Consider the following 18,834-nt stretch of genomic DNA (forward strand, 5'->3'; position numbering starts at 1 on the left):
GGAGAAGTTGTTGGAAGCTCGGTGATGGTGACGTTGAAGTGGAGCGACCGTGATGTTTGTTTATAGCGTACGGTTAGCTGTTTATTTCTGGAGATTGTATTTAAGCTTCAAACTTCGTAACAGTTGTGTTCATTTGTGAAAATTATCTTGATAGACAAAACGTGTTATTATTGTAAACTTTTGTTGATCACAGAGATTATCTTTTGCAATAATCCAAAAGTCTATGTGAAAATCCTATTGGGTTTTTGTTGAGGGAACCGGTGTGATGATAACTTCCGGGTTCCGGTACAAAATGACGTCAACCACTCTACTGGGTGATTTGTCTGCGTCTCTCCTCCTGTAAACACTGTTAATGCCTTTTCTGCATACGCCTGAACTGTTTTCATTTGGTTGTATATTGTTATATTTGATGCATATTTTCATTTGGGTGATGGTATTTTTATTTTTACATATCCTATATTTTGGGTACAATTTTATTTTGCTTCTACGAGATGATGCACTTTAAGGATCAGTCTAATTTGATGAAAAGATTTGTACATTAGCAGGAATGTAGCACAACATGTAAATGAAAGCAGAGGTCTGTTTATTTGAATGTGAAAGTGCAATAAAAATATGTTGTCCCTAAAATCAATGAATAATCGTGATAAATAATCGGGATTATCATTTTGGCCATAATCGTGCAGCCCAATTAGAAGATTGAATTTTAAATTGAAGATCCATAGGAAGAACACTTTGATCAGAGATACCAAAATTGTACACCTGGAGATTGTTGATAGAAGCTGAGTTACTGATGACTAAATCAAGCATATGCCCTCTTGGTGTGTGTAGGGACAGTAACATGCTGCTTTAGGCCAAGGCATTCCAGTAACTGTACAAGCTGCTCTTTGGAATGACTCGATAGGTTGTACCTTATGTACCTTGAGTTTGAAGAAACTTGAATTTTGTTTTTGTGAACGTTAAATATGGTGTAACGTTAACTGAATAGGGGGTTTGCTTTTAAGTGCAAGACATTCAAATGAGGACAATTTAGGCAGAGCAGATGGATCTTACTCAGCTCTCTGAATGTTGGATAGACCACCACTACAGTCAGTGCAGTGAACCTTCTCAGTGTTCTTATAGCCTGGTGGACAGGATTAATATAATGCAGAGTAAACCCCTTGCTGATGCCAAGTTTCAGTTAGGCACATAAACGAAACTCATTTGCTAAATGTGATCTTGGATAAGACATGATTTATTTGTGAGGGACTATGTGTTAAAGAGTTCCATAATCAGCATAGTGGGGACTGTAATGTGTGCTTCGTCATACAGGTCGAAATAGATGGAAATCCACTCCCTGTTTTCTTTCCTGCTCATTGCGTGGAAGTCTTGCAGTGTTTCTAAGAATGACATGAATGTTTTTTCTCCTGGCATTTAGTACATTCTATAGCGTGATTCTCTATGAATGTAGCGGAGCCTATTTCTTTAAATCCTTAGTTTCTTACAGTTCAATAGTTTCTTCTTGAAGAAATTATTCTTTACTTATGGTAGCTGTATGCACTACATCTGAGAGTCTATTTCTGCCTCGTCATTTTAGGTGTGTGAGCTATGCCTTTTATGGAGTTTTGTGGGCATCACTAATTGCAAATCATCTCTGCTTGGCACATGCCCGGTAATTTACGAGTCATTTATCAACTCGTGATTTTCTTTGTGATTGTGAAGAAAATCGAGTTTCCAAATTGTTTTTGTTTGTTTATGAGCGCTCTGGTGGGTTTTTTTGCTCTCATCATCATACGTGCTATATTCTTTACATCCTCCTGCCCATAGTTTAAGGTCTTGCTGTGTAGCTGTATGCTGGATTTATTTACATTTAGTCTTTTTTTTACCTATTTTTTATTTTTGTGTGTATGTGTGTCTGCCACTAGATGGTGGATGTATTATGTTTTGGGGTTATCCATCTGTCTGCCCATCAATGTTGGGTAAGTTACTCAAAAAAAAGAATCAGCTACCGATTACTAATTACTACTATAAAATTGTAATCTGATTACATTACTGATTACTGCATGTAAAAAGCATTACTTTACTTTCAAAACCTAGCAAACCTGCAAAAATACACCATAAAGTGAAACTCATTGTTCTTTCAGTAATTGTAGCATGTGTCAATGTATGACATGATCAGAAAAAGTAGAATAGACGTCATGTTGAGACTGTTGAATCTCCGGATTACACAGCTGCACTTTTGTTTTATCATGTAGCACACAGTTATAGAAGGGATGTATTTATAATTACACTATACGTTGTTACCCAGATTAGGATGAGTTCCCTTCTGAGTCTGGTTCCTCTCAAGGTTTCTTCCTCTTAACATCTCGGGGAGTTTTTCCTTGCCGCCGTCGCCTCTGCTCATTAGGGACAAATTTATCAATTTAAAATTTAGATGGGAAATTTATATATTTCTGTGAAGCTGCTTTGTGACAATGTCAATTGTGAAAAGCGCTATACAAATAAAATTGAATTGAATTACTTTGTAACGTGTTACAACCAACTCTGCTGCCCGTTCATCTTTGTGTCTATCTGTCTGAGATTAGCATGATATCTCAAGATTGAACTAGTTGAATATTTGTAGTATTTATATGGAATTATCATTGTGAACTAGGTGACAGCAAGGTCAGAAGTCTGAAATAGTATTTATTCATTAGATTCGGTCCTTTTTGAAGCATGTGTTAAGGGTATTTCAGGCATAAAAATTAGTAACGCAAAGGACTGTATTTGGTGGTGGTGGTGGAGGTATCCCCATCATGCTATTGGTATTGAATTCAACTTGGTTTACATAAGACATGTTCAGATTTTTTTGAGGGGGTTTGCAGATGATTGTTTTTTTTTTTTGTTTTTTTAAACACTAAGTAGCCAAAAATGCTGCCTCATAAGAATATGGAAAATAATGAAGTGAAATAAATATCTCCAGTTCCAAACTCCTAACTGTAAATGTTTTCTTTTGAGACTTGAGAATGAGTTGTATATTTTAATACTTTTGTTAACTATGTGACAAGTTTACCTGTTTGTTTTGTCTTGTTCCATGTTGTACATTAAAATGATCATTGACAGCAGACACATTATCAATACAGACAGGCTGTCTTATTTTAGATATAGTGGCTGTCAATACCAAGGGTGCGGCAGTGTTTGTTACAACAGCGAGTATTAGCATGATATTAGGATGATATTATGCTGCATGACTGAATGTACATGTGAATTTTGGCCCATGCTGCATGATATACAGTGCAATTATGCCATACTTCCTGTTTGCATTGTGTGACATGTTAATTGATCTCCTCACTATGACAATGCTGTACCAGATTTCAACATTTCTTTCCCAATTCAATATCATGGACATACTGACATCATTCTGTCTATATGCAGTGTACTGTATATACGAAGCGCAGGGCACTTTTGTGTACTGTTAGGGAGCAGTTTGAGGCAGTTCAAACAGGCTTTGTTTCAGGGTCTTGGCAAATGTGCAGACAAACCCTTAACAGAAAAACATGTTTGTGTCTCTGTAAGCAGGTAAACATTCTGTACTAATCTAAATGGCATGACATGACCTTTTTAGGCATGCATCCTTGCACAGGCATAGAACACAACTTACTGCATGAAATAAGACAATTTCTCTTACAGCACTATGAATGTTCTGCATCCCTCTTTGAAAAGTATTTAAAAGGTTTGTTTATTACACTCAGTAAACAGAGGGGGTGGCCGTGGCTCAGGTGGTAGAGCTGGTTGCCCACTAATCATAGGGTTGGTGATTCGATCCCCGCTCCACATGCCTCCACATGCCGAAGTGTCCTTGGGGAGGACGCGAAACCCAAGTTACTCCCGATGTCAGGCTAGCACCTTGTGTGCGTGTGTGTGTGTGCGCGTGTGTGTGTGCGCGTGTGTGTGTGCGCGCGTGTGCGTGCGCGCGTGTGCGTGCGCGCGTGTGCGTGCGCGCGTGTGCGCGTGTGCGTGCGCGTGCGTGTGTGCGTGTGTGTGTGTGTGTGTGAATGGGTGAAACAGTGTAAAGCACTTTGTAGTGCTTACACTTATATTTATATACGTTGTGTGTGAATCCATACAATCAATCATGAGTTCCAGCTCTCCGAGTAAATTATGCTCCATCTCTTTAGAAGTGATTGATGTGTGGCTGCCATATTGTGTACAATTGTCAACGAGCTTTTGATGATTATTGAGATTTAGGTTCTGTTGAGTGAAACCAATTTTGTGAATTCATAGCAAAAAAAAATTTTTGGACTAGTTTCTAAAAGTAGGTTTTGCCTATTAATGAAATTAGCTCAAAATCTACATGTCAGCCTTAGAGGCTTTTTTGTTTGGGAGAATGCATAGAGTCATTTTGAGGGGTGGATTTTGCTTGCATGACTTATGGTTCATGAGATATGGACTCCAATGTAAAACCCTATGCCAGGAGGGAGTACTAATGATATGTTACTAATGACAAATTATATATCTAACAATATAAAAGACAGAATGCACCAATTTAAACAAGAATCAGGATTTACACATTGCACATATTTTGGGGGTAATGCAAGGAAATAATCCTCCTTCAGATGATTATTAATCTTATTTTGGTTTCATAGTTTAAACAAAGTATTATTGTCATGTATATTTAGTAGGAGGATGTGTTTAATTAATTTCTACAGTCATGCAGAGTTAATTTGACTGCTGCTGCTTTTATTTGTCTGTTGTGGGTTAATTAGTTGTATGAGCTAAGCATGTACATCATGTCCTCAGAACATCAAGTTTCCATGGAGACGGTATCAGCTCTTGGCCTAAAGCGCAGATTTGAGGAAGTGGACAGTGGCTCACCATGCTCAACACTCAAAGAATCAGATGATGACGTCTCGAGCAGTGACAGCGTGGATAGCTGTGACAGTCTCAATGCCCCCTGCAGCTCCCTCACACGTAAGAGTGGAATGAGATTATAGGTCAAGTCATCTGAATTATTGGCACCTCTTATGTATATATGGGATAAATAAATGCAATTCGTGATATCTTGAGCTTAAAAATACAGGAGCTGTCATTCTCATTCAGTAACTGCATTATCCAACTTGGTGGATCCGGAGCCTAGCCTGGAAACACTGGGTGCAAAGATATGTTTATGCAGTCCTTTTTCTTCTTTTTTTGAAAACATGCCAATGATGTCAAAGTTCAAAAAGTTTAATTTTACCTTCAGCTGACCTTAACACATGATTACAACTGTAGTTCCACTGAGACTCTTTTTCTGGCTTTTTCTTTCTGGAACAACCCTTTCAGCTAGGTTAGTATTTTAACTGCATATGTATTTTTTATTATTATTCTTGTTATTTATGTACTTTATAGCCTAAGGAACCAGTACAAGGCAACAATAGACCTCCTGGAGAATGAGGGAAATTTTAAACAAATAGATTTTTATTTTGGGGATGACTATTTCTTTGCCTGTATAATGAGATATTATTGATTATATTTTTGCAGTGATTTTTGTTTGAGGAAATATCTTTAGTTTTTGTTTATATTGTCTAGTTTTTGTTTTGGTTCAGTGTGAAATTTGAATCATGCATAATGTTTTATACTTTATAAAGAAAACTATCTTTTTCGCCTCATTTTTATGAAGTGCCGTTCTGACAAAAAACTATACAAGATTTGTCATCTTATCCTAGTGAGACAGTTTTTACATTTTTATAGCCATGCAAAAAAGCACAACAATCTTTTAGAAAAACCTAGCATTAAAATGGTAGGTATGCTATGATAGCATAAGTATACTATCAAATAAAGGCAAGTAAATTATGTATATAGCAATTGCTCGTATGCAATGACCAATGTAATTTGTGATTCTTTTTGTATTTTAATGCTTTTTATATTTTATTAATAACCAGGTCTAATAACCATATATCACAAATGGTAAATATAGTCTTCCTAATGCAGGAAACAGCCACTCTTAATCAGTTCTTTCTAATTTCTCCTCTTAGCCACCTCCATTCTTAGGAGGGAAAAAACCTCTCTGGGCCATAAGCGGGTGCGTTTTGACGCAGTGACAGTTTACTATTTCTCCAGAAGGCAAGGCTTCACCAGTGTCCCTAGCCAAGGTGGCAGCTCACTGGGAATGGCACGACATCACTGTGCTATACGTCAGTACACACTGGGGGAGTTTGCCCGAGAGCAGGAAAGCAGCCACCGCCACATTCTACGCCAGCACCTGCGTCAAGAGAAGCTGAATGCTCGCAAGATGAAGGTTCAGACTTACTACTCTTTAAAACAAATGTGCTGTGATTCATCTTATGTTTTTCATATGTAGCACTTTAGTGCATTGATTTCTGTTTTTCAGGAAAGTAACAATAAAAATATTACAAAATTTTGTTGTAAGGCAAGGTTTGATAAATGGAGTAATCTTTTTTAAACAAAAAAGTGAATTTTGGGGTATTGAGTTTCACGATTTAATCAAATGTGTGTATGGTTCTGCTGCTTCCTGCAGCCAGTTGATTCTAATGTGAATTAGGCAGAAAGGAGATTGTGTTGTAATACATGAGGGTAATGTGGTCATTGTCCCTGGCCACTACTGCTGTGCCCTGTAGCAGCACCAAAAGTGTTGAAACACTGTATCTTTGTCACATTTGGAAGAAGAAGGGGTTGAAAAGGCAAACATGAAAGAGATCTTTGGAAAGTTATAAAAATAAAAAGTTAGAATAAAATAGATAAGTGTTTTGAAGTTTAACATTTAATAATTCCTAGTTGACGCGGAACGGCACAGTGCATTGTGCCCAAGCTGACCTGCTGACACTGGATGATGTGTCTGATGAGGATCTGGACGTGGAGGGTGTCGAGGTGGATGATTGTTTCTTCCTACAGCCACTGCCTACCAAGCGGCGACGGGCATTGTTGCGTGCCTCGGGTATCGCCCGCATTGATGCCCGAGAGAAGATGGAGCTGCGTGCCATCCGGCTGTCACGTGAAGAATGTGGCTGTAACTGTCGCTTCTACTGTGACCCCCACCAGTGTGGCTGCAGCAGAGCCGGCATCAAGTGCCAGGTCAGAGATAGTGTGTGTGTGTGTGTGTGTCTGTGTGAGAGCTTGTGTGTAAGAAAGGAATGTACTCTTGCCAAAAATAATTTGATGTACTAGCTCTGCATTAATGAATAAGCAAGACACTGTGGTTAAAAATTAGTCAAATAGTTTTATAACAGTCCTTTAACATAATGTTCCTGTCCTGAAATGCTCCTTCCAGGTTATTCCTACATTCTTCTTAAAAATAGCTGCCATATGAGTCTTAATATGGCAACAACAACAAAAAAAAAAACAGATTAAATCATGAACTGAAATGTTCTTTAGTGAACCAAAAACAGCTCATTGGCAAAATTGCATTGCTCACAGTCTGTCTATGGCACCTTTTCACTTATGACATTGTATAAATCAAATCAAATAGACTGTATATTTTGAGCAGACCTGCCAACCTTTATGTATTTTGTGTAGGACTCCCACATTTTAACATCGGAAACCATTCGTATGGGTTATTACCTAAATAAAAAACCAACTTTTTTTCTGCAAAAAAAAAAAAGGGCAAAAAAAAATTGTGCAAGCTACTGTTATGAGCAGAGTTAGCTAATTTAAGCGTACTAGCTTGCCAGTCTCATGGATATATCAGAGAACAAACAAGTCATGAAATTATTGTATCCTTTGTCTGCAACAGTTGCTGTTTAGGAACATTGGACACCACTGGGCTATCAAACAACTAGCTAATCTCAGTAACATTTAACTTTGTTCACATGCAGTATAACACCTTTATGTGCTGATATCCTTTTGACAAGATGGTTTCACTGGAGCATCAGAGCCCAAAAACTTCATTGGATATGGTACTCCTCCACAAGGCTTCTCTCCACAAAGTGAACAGTGCAAACATATGGTTGTTTCGGTGGTTTCTTTAGATTCCAACTGAAAGTGTCTTCATTTGTAGGAGGCAGATGGAGATCCTATGGCATCTGAAATCCACATTCAACTCCAGTGCACAGTTTATGGTCAAAACACACCTGCTCTCAGAAAACGTTTCATTTGCGACATTTTGACAACCCAAAACTGCACAAACAATACCAGTTTTTCTGCAAATCCATAACTAAATGGCCGTGTCAGATGCTGCGATGAATACAAACTAGTCAGCTGAAATAACTGGAAGTGTCTAACCAGAAATCTTACCCAAAAACCGTCAAAAATAGTCCACCGGAATCCTGAAAATAGGGTGGATAAAAAGGAATATATAAAAATGTACTGTTGGGTTTAGTTTTAGTTTTTTTTTTTTTTTTTTAATATAAAGTTTACTATGTTTTTTCCTGATACCACACATTATTTCTCTTTGGGGTTGGCAGGTCTTTCTATGACGTTCCTTCACTTTTCTCTTCTCCATGTCTCTATCCCAGGTGAAGTGGATGCTAGTCCTGAGTTTAATCTTATATTTTATATTACATAAGATAGATTCAATGTTGCCAGCATTGGCTGATCTTCCTATGTTAATCCCTTTTCAGGACTTTAATATGAACGTTTTTGTAGCAGTTAGAGTTAGATTATTTAATAAAATAAGGCAGATCAATGCTCTCTCATTTTTCCTCTCTCTTTTCCATCTCTCTATATCACAGGTGGACCGCATGTCCTTCCCATGTGGCTGTTCTCGAGATGGCTGCCATAATGTAGCAGGACGGATTGAGTTCAACCCCGTCCGTGTTCGCACTCACTTCCTACACACAATTATGAAGCTAGACCGGGAGAAGAGACACGTGCTAGGCTCCAAATCTGGAGAAGATTGTGGGACAGAAACTGAGCTGAACCCTGGTCCTTCAAGTACCCGCTCTTCCCTGGACTCCGGAGTAGAGATGAAGATGGGGCCCTTGAATGAGCAGGAGCTACTAGAGGAGCACTGCCACAGCCTGGAGCATGAGAACGAGACAGCTGTGCTCCACCTGCAGAGTGCCGAGGAGCAGGAAAGGAGAAGGGAGCAGGAGGAGGAGGCACACAGAGGGGACGTGCAGAGTCCCAGTCCGGAACTGTGTCTTTTGCATGAGGAGCTGAGCAGCCAGAAGGAGGTTGAGAGTATGGTTGAGGTAGACCAAATGTTCTTTCATGACACTTTTCCAGGAGGAGCAACCCTGCTATGCATCAAGGAGAACCAGGAGGATGCTCACAGTCTGAATGAGACAGCTTCTGTCCTCTATTATCAGATAGACCATGTGGAGACAGCCACATTTAAGACACATGACAAGCAAGAAGAGGAGCCCAGAAAAGGTGAAGAGCCCCAAGGTGAACAAGTAGAAGGAGAGGCAAGGAGCAAATGTCACAAATCCCAAACCTGCAGGCAGGATCAGGCTGAGAGCTCTACTTCTGAGAAACCTCCTCCTTCATTTCCAGAGAGCATTAAAAAGGCTGAAGAGGACCACTCCAGCTCTGAACATGGCCCAAGTGGCACAGATTTTCAAGAGACTTGCCCACTGTTGGAAGAAGAGGCAATAAAGCTTCCTCCAGAAGTTTAGAGCCTGGCAATGCTGCAGATATTTTGCACAAGATTTGTAGTGAAGTTCAAGACAGCCAACTCATAGACTAAGAGATCTTAACAGTTACTGACATTGGTTTGTATTTAGAAATAAGCATGCACTATATTTGATGTAGGATTTTAAAAAAATTTATTGAAAAAAAAAAATAGAATAACAAATTATTCATATATAATATAACATTAAAAATAAAAACATAAAGCAGAGAGGGAAGACTTGTACTGGTGGAAATTGTGGCCTTTATGCCTTGGAGCAAACAGGATGGCCCAGGTAAGTCCTTGCAGCTTTGCTGATGCCTTGAATTTTCGGTGGATTGACCCACTGATCCATTCAGACTATTAACCATAAATCAGTAGCTTGAAATGCTCCATGGGTGTTGATGGGATTTCAGTAGTGAAGCTGAACAAGGGCCCCTGATAGCCACCATCTTTATAAATAGACATTACTCTGGAAATACTTGGTTTTTAAGTACTGTAAAAGTGTTTGCTAAGAGCAAGTGACAGGGAAAAGAGAGAATCATGCACATTAAAGACTTAAAGTTAAGCAGCATGGTAAATGATTGTGCAATTTTTTTGCACAGGTATTACATTATATGGTTAAACGTTTGGGTACACCTGACCATCACATCGATATGTGGGCCTTCCCTAAACTGTTTCCACAAAGTTGGAAGCACACAGTTGTTTAGGATGTCTTTGTATGTTGTAGTATTACAATTTCCCTACACTGGAGCTAAGGGGCCTAGCCCCAACATGTTCCAGCATGACCATGCCCTATGACAAATCCAGGTCCATGAAGACATGGTTTGGCAAGGTTGGAGTGGAAGAACTCGAGTGACCTGCACAGGGCTCTGACATCAACCTCACTGAACACATTTGGTATGAATTGCAATGACGACTGCACCCCAGGCCTCCTTGCCTGGCATCAGTGCCTGACCTCATGCAATGCTCTTGTGGCTGAATGGACAAATCTCAACAGCCACACTACAAAGTCAAGTGGAAAGCCTTACCAGAAGAGTGGAGGTTACTAGAATAGTAAAGGGGAGACTAAATCTGGAATGGGATGTTCAAAAAGCACATATGGGTGTGATAAGCACATACTGGTGTCCACAAACCTTTGGCCATATAGTGTATTTGCTTGATAGAAGCTCTTGATGGAACCAATCACAGATCTTAGAGCAAATGTATGAACTGGTGCCAAATTAGCTGTTCAAGAATCTTTATTTTGTGAAACTGTTTATTGGATGCAAAGAATAATGTGAAATTCTTGGAAGTTAAAAGTGAAGGTTCTGAAACTCAGATTACATTTTACCACTATTAAAACTTGTGTATAGAAAACAAATTAAGTATGAAAGATCTGTAATACCACTGTTTTAACATATAACTAAAACATATTTAATGTATTTGTAGTGTATCTTATAGCTAACATGTTTCACAGACTTCATTTATCTTATTATAAAATTAAGTTGGGATACATAGTCCTTCCAGATGAGAGCACTGCCTCTTTCAAGTAGTTAACACTCTTTCTTTCAATAATTGCTATATCCTGGTAATACAGTGCTATACACTGGGCATGAAGTGGGAGCACTCTGGGTGGTGCATCGCAGAACACCATATGTGCAAACACGTTCACACACTCATTCATACCTTGGGACAATTTAGAGTAGCCAATCCAACTGCATGCGTGTTTTTGAGAGAACATGTGACTGTACAGGCAGTAACCCAAGCTCAGGATCGAACCAAGATCCTGGAGCTCAGAGATGGTGATGAGGTGGCTAACAAAGACTTTGTAATTATATTGTGAAAGTCTTTAGGGTGTATAAAGTCTAAATGCTTCAGATTTGAATCATAGTAAATACTCATAGCAAAGGGCTGTGAATTCACAGTTTGGCTGCTATAAATATATATTTCACAAAACTTTTTTGAACCCAACAAACTTTTTCATAGAAGTTGATGCCTTTGACATCACTTCACATTATCTCTAAGCTCTGTGATGATTGTGTCAAGCATAGTGATTTAGCGTAGAATAACACAAATTTTTAGTCTTTCCAGAGTCATGAGGGCAATGGCAACTGTGATTTCAATCATTGGTAATCATAAACCTTTTTTGGTTAATGAGATTCCATACATTTTATTTGCACACCAAGTCTGTGTGGATTAATGAAGGTTTTTTTTTTTTTTTTTTTTTTTTTTTTTTTTGTATATGCCACTTGTGTTTACTCCTCTGATCCTAAAAAAACAGAAATGTAGGATGACTAGCCTATGGATGACTAGTGTGTATGGAAACTTGGAAAAGCTATGACTTAGAAACCATTGGCTGGGAAACAGGCTAAATATGGTGTAGCACTGGATCAAAACGTTTCATCGGTTTAAGATTATAACATGGCTTGAAATTTGTTACTGATGGCCAAGTGCCAATAATATACTGTAAATCTGCAGGTCTCCTCAGTGTTGTGCAGTGCTCTAAGCAGATAAGAGATTTACATTTGAGAAAATAAACTTTCTTACTCTTATCACAAGAATATTAATTTCTTATGCCTTGCCTTGTTGGAATTTGTTGACAATGACAGCGAAACCTCTACAATTTCAGTTAAATTTTATTTGTATTATGCTTTTAAAAGAGACATTCAGAAAAAGATTTTATACGGTATCAAGTTTTTTTTTGTTGCCCCAATTCACGCTGGTAATATAAAATAAGAAGTATTTCAGATTAGATTATGATGTTAAATTATTTATGTGTAAAAATGTGTCTCTGTGTACCCTATACAGAGAAGAAGAATGGGTGTTACACCAGACAGAAAATAAGTGTGTGTATGTGATAGTTTTTGCATATGCATACAGTGGTGCTTGAAAGTTTGTGAACCTTTTAGAATTTTCTGTATTAATGCATAAATATGCCTTAAAACATCATCAGATTTTCACACAAATCCTAAAAGCAGATAAAGAGAACCCAGTTAAACAAATGAGACAAAAATATTATACTTGGTCATTTATTTATTGAGGAAAATGATCCAATATCTATGAGTGGCAAAAGTATACGAAGTTTTGCTGTCAGTATCTGGTGACTCCCCCCTTGTGCATCAGTAAACATTTCTGATAATTGTTAATCAGTCCTGCACATCGGCTTGGAGGAGTTTTAGCCGTTCCTCAGTACAGAACAGCTTCAACTCTGGGATGTTGGTGGGTTTCCTCACATTAACTGTTTGCTTCATATTCTTCCACAACATTTCTACTGTATTAAGGTCAGGACTTTGACTTGGACATTCCAGAGTATTACATTTATTCTTCTTTAACCGTTCTTTGCTAGAATGACTCGTGTGATTAGGGTCGTTGTCTTGCTGACCCACTTTCTCTTGAGATTCAGTTCATGGACAGATGTCCTTTCATTTTGCTTTAGAATTCACTGGTATACTTCAGAACTCATTGTTCCATCAATTACTTTAAGTCGTCCAGGCCCAGATGCAGCAAAACAGGTCCAAACCACGACACTTCAACCACCATGTTTCACAGGTGGGATACAGTTCTTCTGCTAATATGCAGTGTTTTCCTTTCTCCAAACATAACACTTCTCATTTAATCCAAAAAGTTTTATTTTGGTCTCATCCATCCACAAAACATTTTTCCATTAGACTTCTTGCTTGTCTGTGTGAACTTTAGCAAACTGCAGAAGGGCAGCAGTGTTCTATTTGGAGAGCAGTGACTTTCTCCTTGCATCCCTGCCATTCACACCACTGTTGTTCAGTGTTGTCCTGATGGTGGACTCATGAACAGTAACATTAGCCAATGTGAGAGAGGCCTTTAGTTGCATAGGAGTTACCCTGGTTTCCTTTGTGTCCTCGTGGACTATTACACGTCTTGCTCTTGGAGTGATCTTTGTTGGTCTCCACTCCTCGGGAGGGTATCAGTGGTCTTGAATTTCCTCAATTTGTACACAATCTGTCTGACTGTGGATCGGTGGAATCCAAACTCTTTAGAGATGGTTTTGTAACCTTTTTTTCAGCCTGATGAGGATCAACAACCCTTTTTTTGAGGGTAAACAGAAATTTCCTTGGTTCATGCCCTGATACATTTCCACAAACGTGTGTTATGAAGAGAAGACTTTGATGGATCCCTGTTCTTTATATAAAACAGGGCACTCACTCACACCTGATTGGAAACACCTGACTCTAATTTCACCTTCAAATAACTGCAAGTCCTAGAGGTTCACATACTTTTGCCACTCAGAGATATTCAATATTGGATCATTTTCCTCAATAAATAAATGAGTAAGTATAATATTTTTGTCTCATTTGTTTAATTGGATTCTCTTTGTTTACTTTCAGGACTTGTGTGAAAATCAGTTGTTTTAGGTCATTTATGCAGATATATGGAAAATTCTAAACTATAAAGGGTTCACAAACTTTCAAGCACCACAGTATGAATGTGTATTGAACCTTATGTTTGTATGATGTGTTGTCATGTTCATAAAGGTGCTTTTGTGTTAGTTTACATATTCGTATGAATGCTGTATAAAGAATACATTTCCTGGTCACAGACAGAGATAATCATATAGCTCTTAAAGCTATACTACATTTTAAGCATTGCTGCAATCTTTTATCCACAGGAGGTTTAATAGTACAAATTGCTCAGTTTATTTATTCTGCTTCAATTATCCATTGCTATGCATGGATAATAGTGAGTCTTTATTTAATTTTACTACTCAGTACTCACTGTTGAGTAACTTGACTGAATATCATGACCTTTTGTGATCATATAGAAATCTCACAACAGCTTCTCAACACTGTATTGAGCCAAGCATAACATTTTAGGCAAAAACTGCAATAATAATCATTTTGCAAATCATAAGAGAAAGTATATTTGCTAGGTACTGTGTTTTTGTTGTGTTTTGTACTTTACTGTGTATCTTATATTTGTACATGTGACTGATTCAATGTTCAGACTCATTGTGTGTACAATCTTTATCACATTGAAGTGTCACACAACTATGCGAAAGTGATGCACCTAGGCCTGAAATTGATGAATTACACTGAAGATGTGAAGTGGTATAGGTATATATACCTGCTATAGACCAAACCACAATGCACTGGGGGATGGGGAAGTGGGGCGTGAGGGAGGCTGGGGGGAGGTGGAGTCAGTTTGGTATGTGTTGTTTTTTTTTTGTTGTTGTTTTCCCCCACACCTTTATCTGTTATCTTGATGTAAAATTAACGACAACAGTGGTCTCAAACATGGCTTAGAGAAGAGACATCACTTATGTTTGGAGATGTGGAAAGATTTCATTTTATGTTCCCTTGATGTTCATGTTATTTTTGCTTCCTTTCTTTTTGACTTGCTCAGTTTTGGGACCACTGCACTAAATAAAATTGTGTGTGTGTGTGTGTGTGTGTGTGTGTGTGTGTGTGTGTGTGTGTGTGTGTGTGTGTGTGTGTGTGTGAGTGTGAAAGAGAGAGCAACAGCATGTGTGTCTGCTGACATGTTCTAAAGATGCTTGATAAAATAAAAAAAACTGATTGAGATTGGAGTTAATAGCTGCAAGACACTAATACTAACTGTTGCCTAAGGAACAGGAAAAATGCCCATTTTATATGAAAATGTGACAAATAAAGTAAAATGAATTTAAAAATTGTTGTTCATCCATTATTCTCAGTACAGTCCCTTTCATACATTTTGTTTGTACCAATAATTTTGACTGAGAGGTGGTTTGTATGTGTCATATCACTAATTGGTTTTGACAGAACTAGGTCAGAGGTCATGAATTAAGTGTTTGATAACATATGTTAACAGGTGTAGGTCAAAGGTTAATGGTGATAGTACTGTTCCCACACCCACACATATATAACTTCCATCTGTTGAAATTAATAAGACCCCAAGAATATTATGTCTGTCAAAGGTTAATGGCGATAGGACTGCTCACACACACACACACACACACACACACACACACACACACACACAACACACTATAGATGTTTAAAAAAAAAAAAAACAACAATGTGCAAATGCTAGTAATGTTCCCACACCCACAAATCCACATACAACCACTTAAAATATCAAGTCCAAAATGTCTGTCAAAGGTTTATGGTGACAGGATTCCGATGAGAAATGTCATTGTGGTTAGAAACGATGTTAAAAACATATATGTAAAGAATATCCATGTGATATGAAATCCACATGCACACACACAGGACTGTTCCCAAAAAACAATATGGAGTGTTAGCTTATAAAGGCTAACACTCTGAGAAGTTTCACATTCTGGAAATTTGTCAAGAGATTTCACATCTTTCGAAAACCAGCAAAGGTTTAAAGAACTTCCAAGCTCTCCTTTAAAACTTAAAGAGACCATGGACTTTTCAGAAGGTAAGAAGATGTCTTTTTAAAATGTTAAAATCTGTTTGTTTGGTTGGTGTTGTATGTTTAATTTGAAAAATTGCTAATAAAGAAACCTTGATCCAAAAAAAAAAAAAAAAAAAAGTTAAAATCATTCCATTTTAATTGTATTCGAATATTTGTAAACTTTAAATTTTGATGTTTAACCTATGCAGTATTTCAACATATTTATTTGGTGTCCTCATCTGCTGAATATGAAACAAACAAAATATAAATGCATACAATGAATGAAAGACTTTACAATATCTTGGATTCAATTGGCCTTGTGTAGACGTTTCAGGAAACTCGTCATCAGAAATAAAGAACGTTCACCTTCTAAAATAATCAGTGAACAAATAAAAATATTCTCTTTGTAACGTGAGTTTAGGTGTGCAGCAATTTTTGCCAACCCTATGAATTCATATGGGAAAAATATATTTGAAGTATATTCTCATTGATATTTTACATTTTTTAAAACACGAGTGACTAGGAACAGGAAATTGTTTCAACAATGACTTCCGGTTTCACAGGGGTATAAATATGAGGTAGCACATCTTCCGAAGAAGACTCAGAGCCGTTATCTTGGCAAAGGGAGGTAGCACAAAGTATTGACTAAAGGGTGCTAATAATTGTTGCACACCTATATTTAACAAATATTTTTTTATAAACCTGTGTTTTGTTTGAATTGTTTGATATCATGAAAGCAGAGCATTTTGTGAATTTCTTTTAACAAAAGGTGAAACAATTAAGACAATTTTTTACAGCCTCCTTTGCTCATATTTTCCAAGAGTGACAATATTAGTGCAAGGCACTGTAGTTGGTATGATTTGCCATTAGAGGGCAGCAATATCCTGTGTATTTTAAATGCTTCATCTAATTTTCGGTTTGATTATGAATTCAAGTGCACAAAAACCTTGGTCAATTAGACTATATTATATTACATCCATGGATAGATATTTATCACACTTCTGCTGTATTATTATTTGGTTCATTTCTAGTATCAATTCTATGCATACTCCTGAATATTTTTGTGCAAATAAGCACTTGATCTTGCAGACCAATGCCTCAGGAGTCATCTTGGGCTTTTAACTCTCTAAAACACAGAGCGAGTACACCATTAACTAACATCTCCCTGTGTGCTCACATTTAGTCATTAACCAAATATCACCATCAATCCCTGCAGCATGTCTTTGGGCTCAAACACTGAATAATGGAGCTGTTGATACAATCACAGACAATCTGTAAATCAACATACCTAACGCTTTGAATAAACAATTTCACTAGATCTCAGTAGGGACATAAAAATGGAAGCAAGGGATATAATGAATACGTTTATAATTGGAGACACACTGATAAAATATTTGTTGGCAAAGACCAGAATATTTCAGATGCCTCTTGTAGGGTAGTTTCCTGAGCTAAAACATTTTAGTCAAATCCCTGCCCAATGTCCATATAATACACAATTTATCACATATTTTTGAACTTCTAATAATTTAACAGAATATTAGACAATTTCACGTAAATTGCTAATTCCATGTATTTGTTTCCAAAACTATACCAATAGTTGGGTTTACATGTTTTCAAACCCATTACACAACCACCTACTGTAATATTCTTGACTCAGTCATTAACATACCAGCGGAAGTGAATGTCATGCAACTAAATGTCGAGGGCGGGAGGAGTTGGCCGTAGGACATGTTTATGTTTGTGTGCATAGTGAAGTCATGATTAACATTTACAAACTGATAAAGGTCAGTCAGATAACCAGGAAAGAGTCAGTTAATTACAGCAAAAAACGTTGGTCTATATATGGTCATGTATATGACTTTTTTTTTTTTTCTTTTTTAAGGATTTTAGATTTTAGAGTGTAGGTTTAATATTGCCTTTAGTCTTCCCAAGCAAGAAGTTTATGTTTAACACAAGTTAGACTGCTTCTGTTATTATTTGTTTAAAAGCCATATGTATCTAGCACAACTTGTTCAAACAAAACAAAGCATTAAAAAAACTGATTTTGAGGAGGAACGCTGCTAAATAATATTTGTATTTTGGATTGGAGTAAAGGTCTCTAATCGTGTCACTTCTGGTTGTATTGGTACATAACTAACATTTCAAAAATCTATCTGTCATGTTGACACTAATTCCAAGAATCATGAATGTACAAGACAAGAAAGAGTCTTGTGATTGACTGTGTTGAAGGCTGAGAGGTCTAGAAGGTTCTGCAACAATGATAGACTAGTGGTTCTCAGTTACAGACACAGGAGCAGCTGCCATGGAGTCGTTTACAATACACGTGATAAAGGATAGGAAGTCTTGAGAAATAGTGTGGAGCACTGTGGAAGGGGTGGGGTCCTGGAGACAGGAGGTAGGATTGCTGAATGAAAAAAGCTGCAGAATGTATTTTGTAGAAAGGGGAAAAATGTATCTTAAGGAGATGGGAATGATGGATAGTGTAGTGTATGTGTAAACTATTGTGGAAAACTTGGATCAGATCCACTGCAGTTTCACATGAAATTGTGTGAGATCTCCTTCTCCACTCAAAAGTACTGACTCATGATAGGAAGAAGCATTTTGTAAAATTGGCTCATGGAAAAAAAAAAACTGTTACAAATGCATGGATGTATTTGTCATTGAATTAAAACAACAACAAAAAGTTCATGCAAGGAGTAGGGTGTGTAGAAAAGAACCATCACTATAAGTCCTCTCACTCTCTCTTTCTCTCTCCCTCTCTCTCCATTTCTCTCTTGCTCTCCCCATCGCTCTCTCTCTCTCTCTCTCTCTCTCTCTCTCTCACTCTCTCTCTTGCTCCCCCCCCTCTCGCTCTCTGTCTCTCTCTCACTCACTCACACACACACACTAGTAGCCTGTATGCTTTAAATCATGTGTATTCTTCATGTACCCTTCTCTTACTCCTATGAACTACTAAGAACTTCTAGTTAATTACAATA

The 18,834-nt window shown here is 37.6% G+C and overlaps 1 protein-coding gene across 2 annotated transcripts in view; it reads left to right on the forward strand.

The window, feature by feature from the left end:
• csrnp2 (cysteine-serine-rich nuclear protein 2) overlaps positions 1–15,374 on the forward strand; it is a 32,943-nt gene extending 17,569 nt beyond the window's left edge. For both annotated transcript variants that reach the window (XM_017486579.3, XM_017486581.3), the window contains 4 exons: positions 4,756–4,926; positions 5,970–6,232; positions 6,730–7,026; positions 8,622–15,374. In XM_017486579.3, the coding sequence (XP_017342068.1) occupies positions 4,770–4,926; positions 5,970–6,232; positions 6,730–7,026; positions 8,622–9,509 (1,605 nt within the window). In that variant the 5' untranslated portion in view covers positions 4,756–4,769 and the 3' untranslated portion in view covers positions 9,510–15,374. The remainder of the gene's footprint in view (positions 1–4,755; positions 4,927–5,969; positions 6,233–6,729; positions 7,027–8,621) is intronic.
• Positions 15,375–18,834: the final 3,460 nt, after the last annotated feature.

The sequence above is a fragment of the Ictalurus punctatus genome, chromosome 15 (genome assembly GCF_001660625.3).
Source record: "Ictalurus punctatus breed USDA103 chromosome 15, Coco_2.0, whole genome shotgun sequence".
In the NCBI taxonomy this organism is placed as follows: Eukaryota; Metazoa; Chordata; class Actinopteri; order Siluriformes; family Ictaluridae; genus Ictalurus; species Ictalurus punctatus.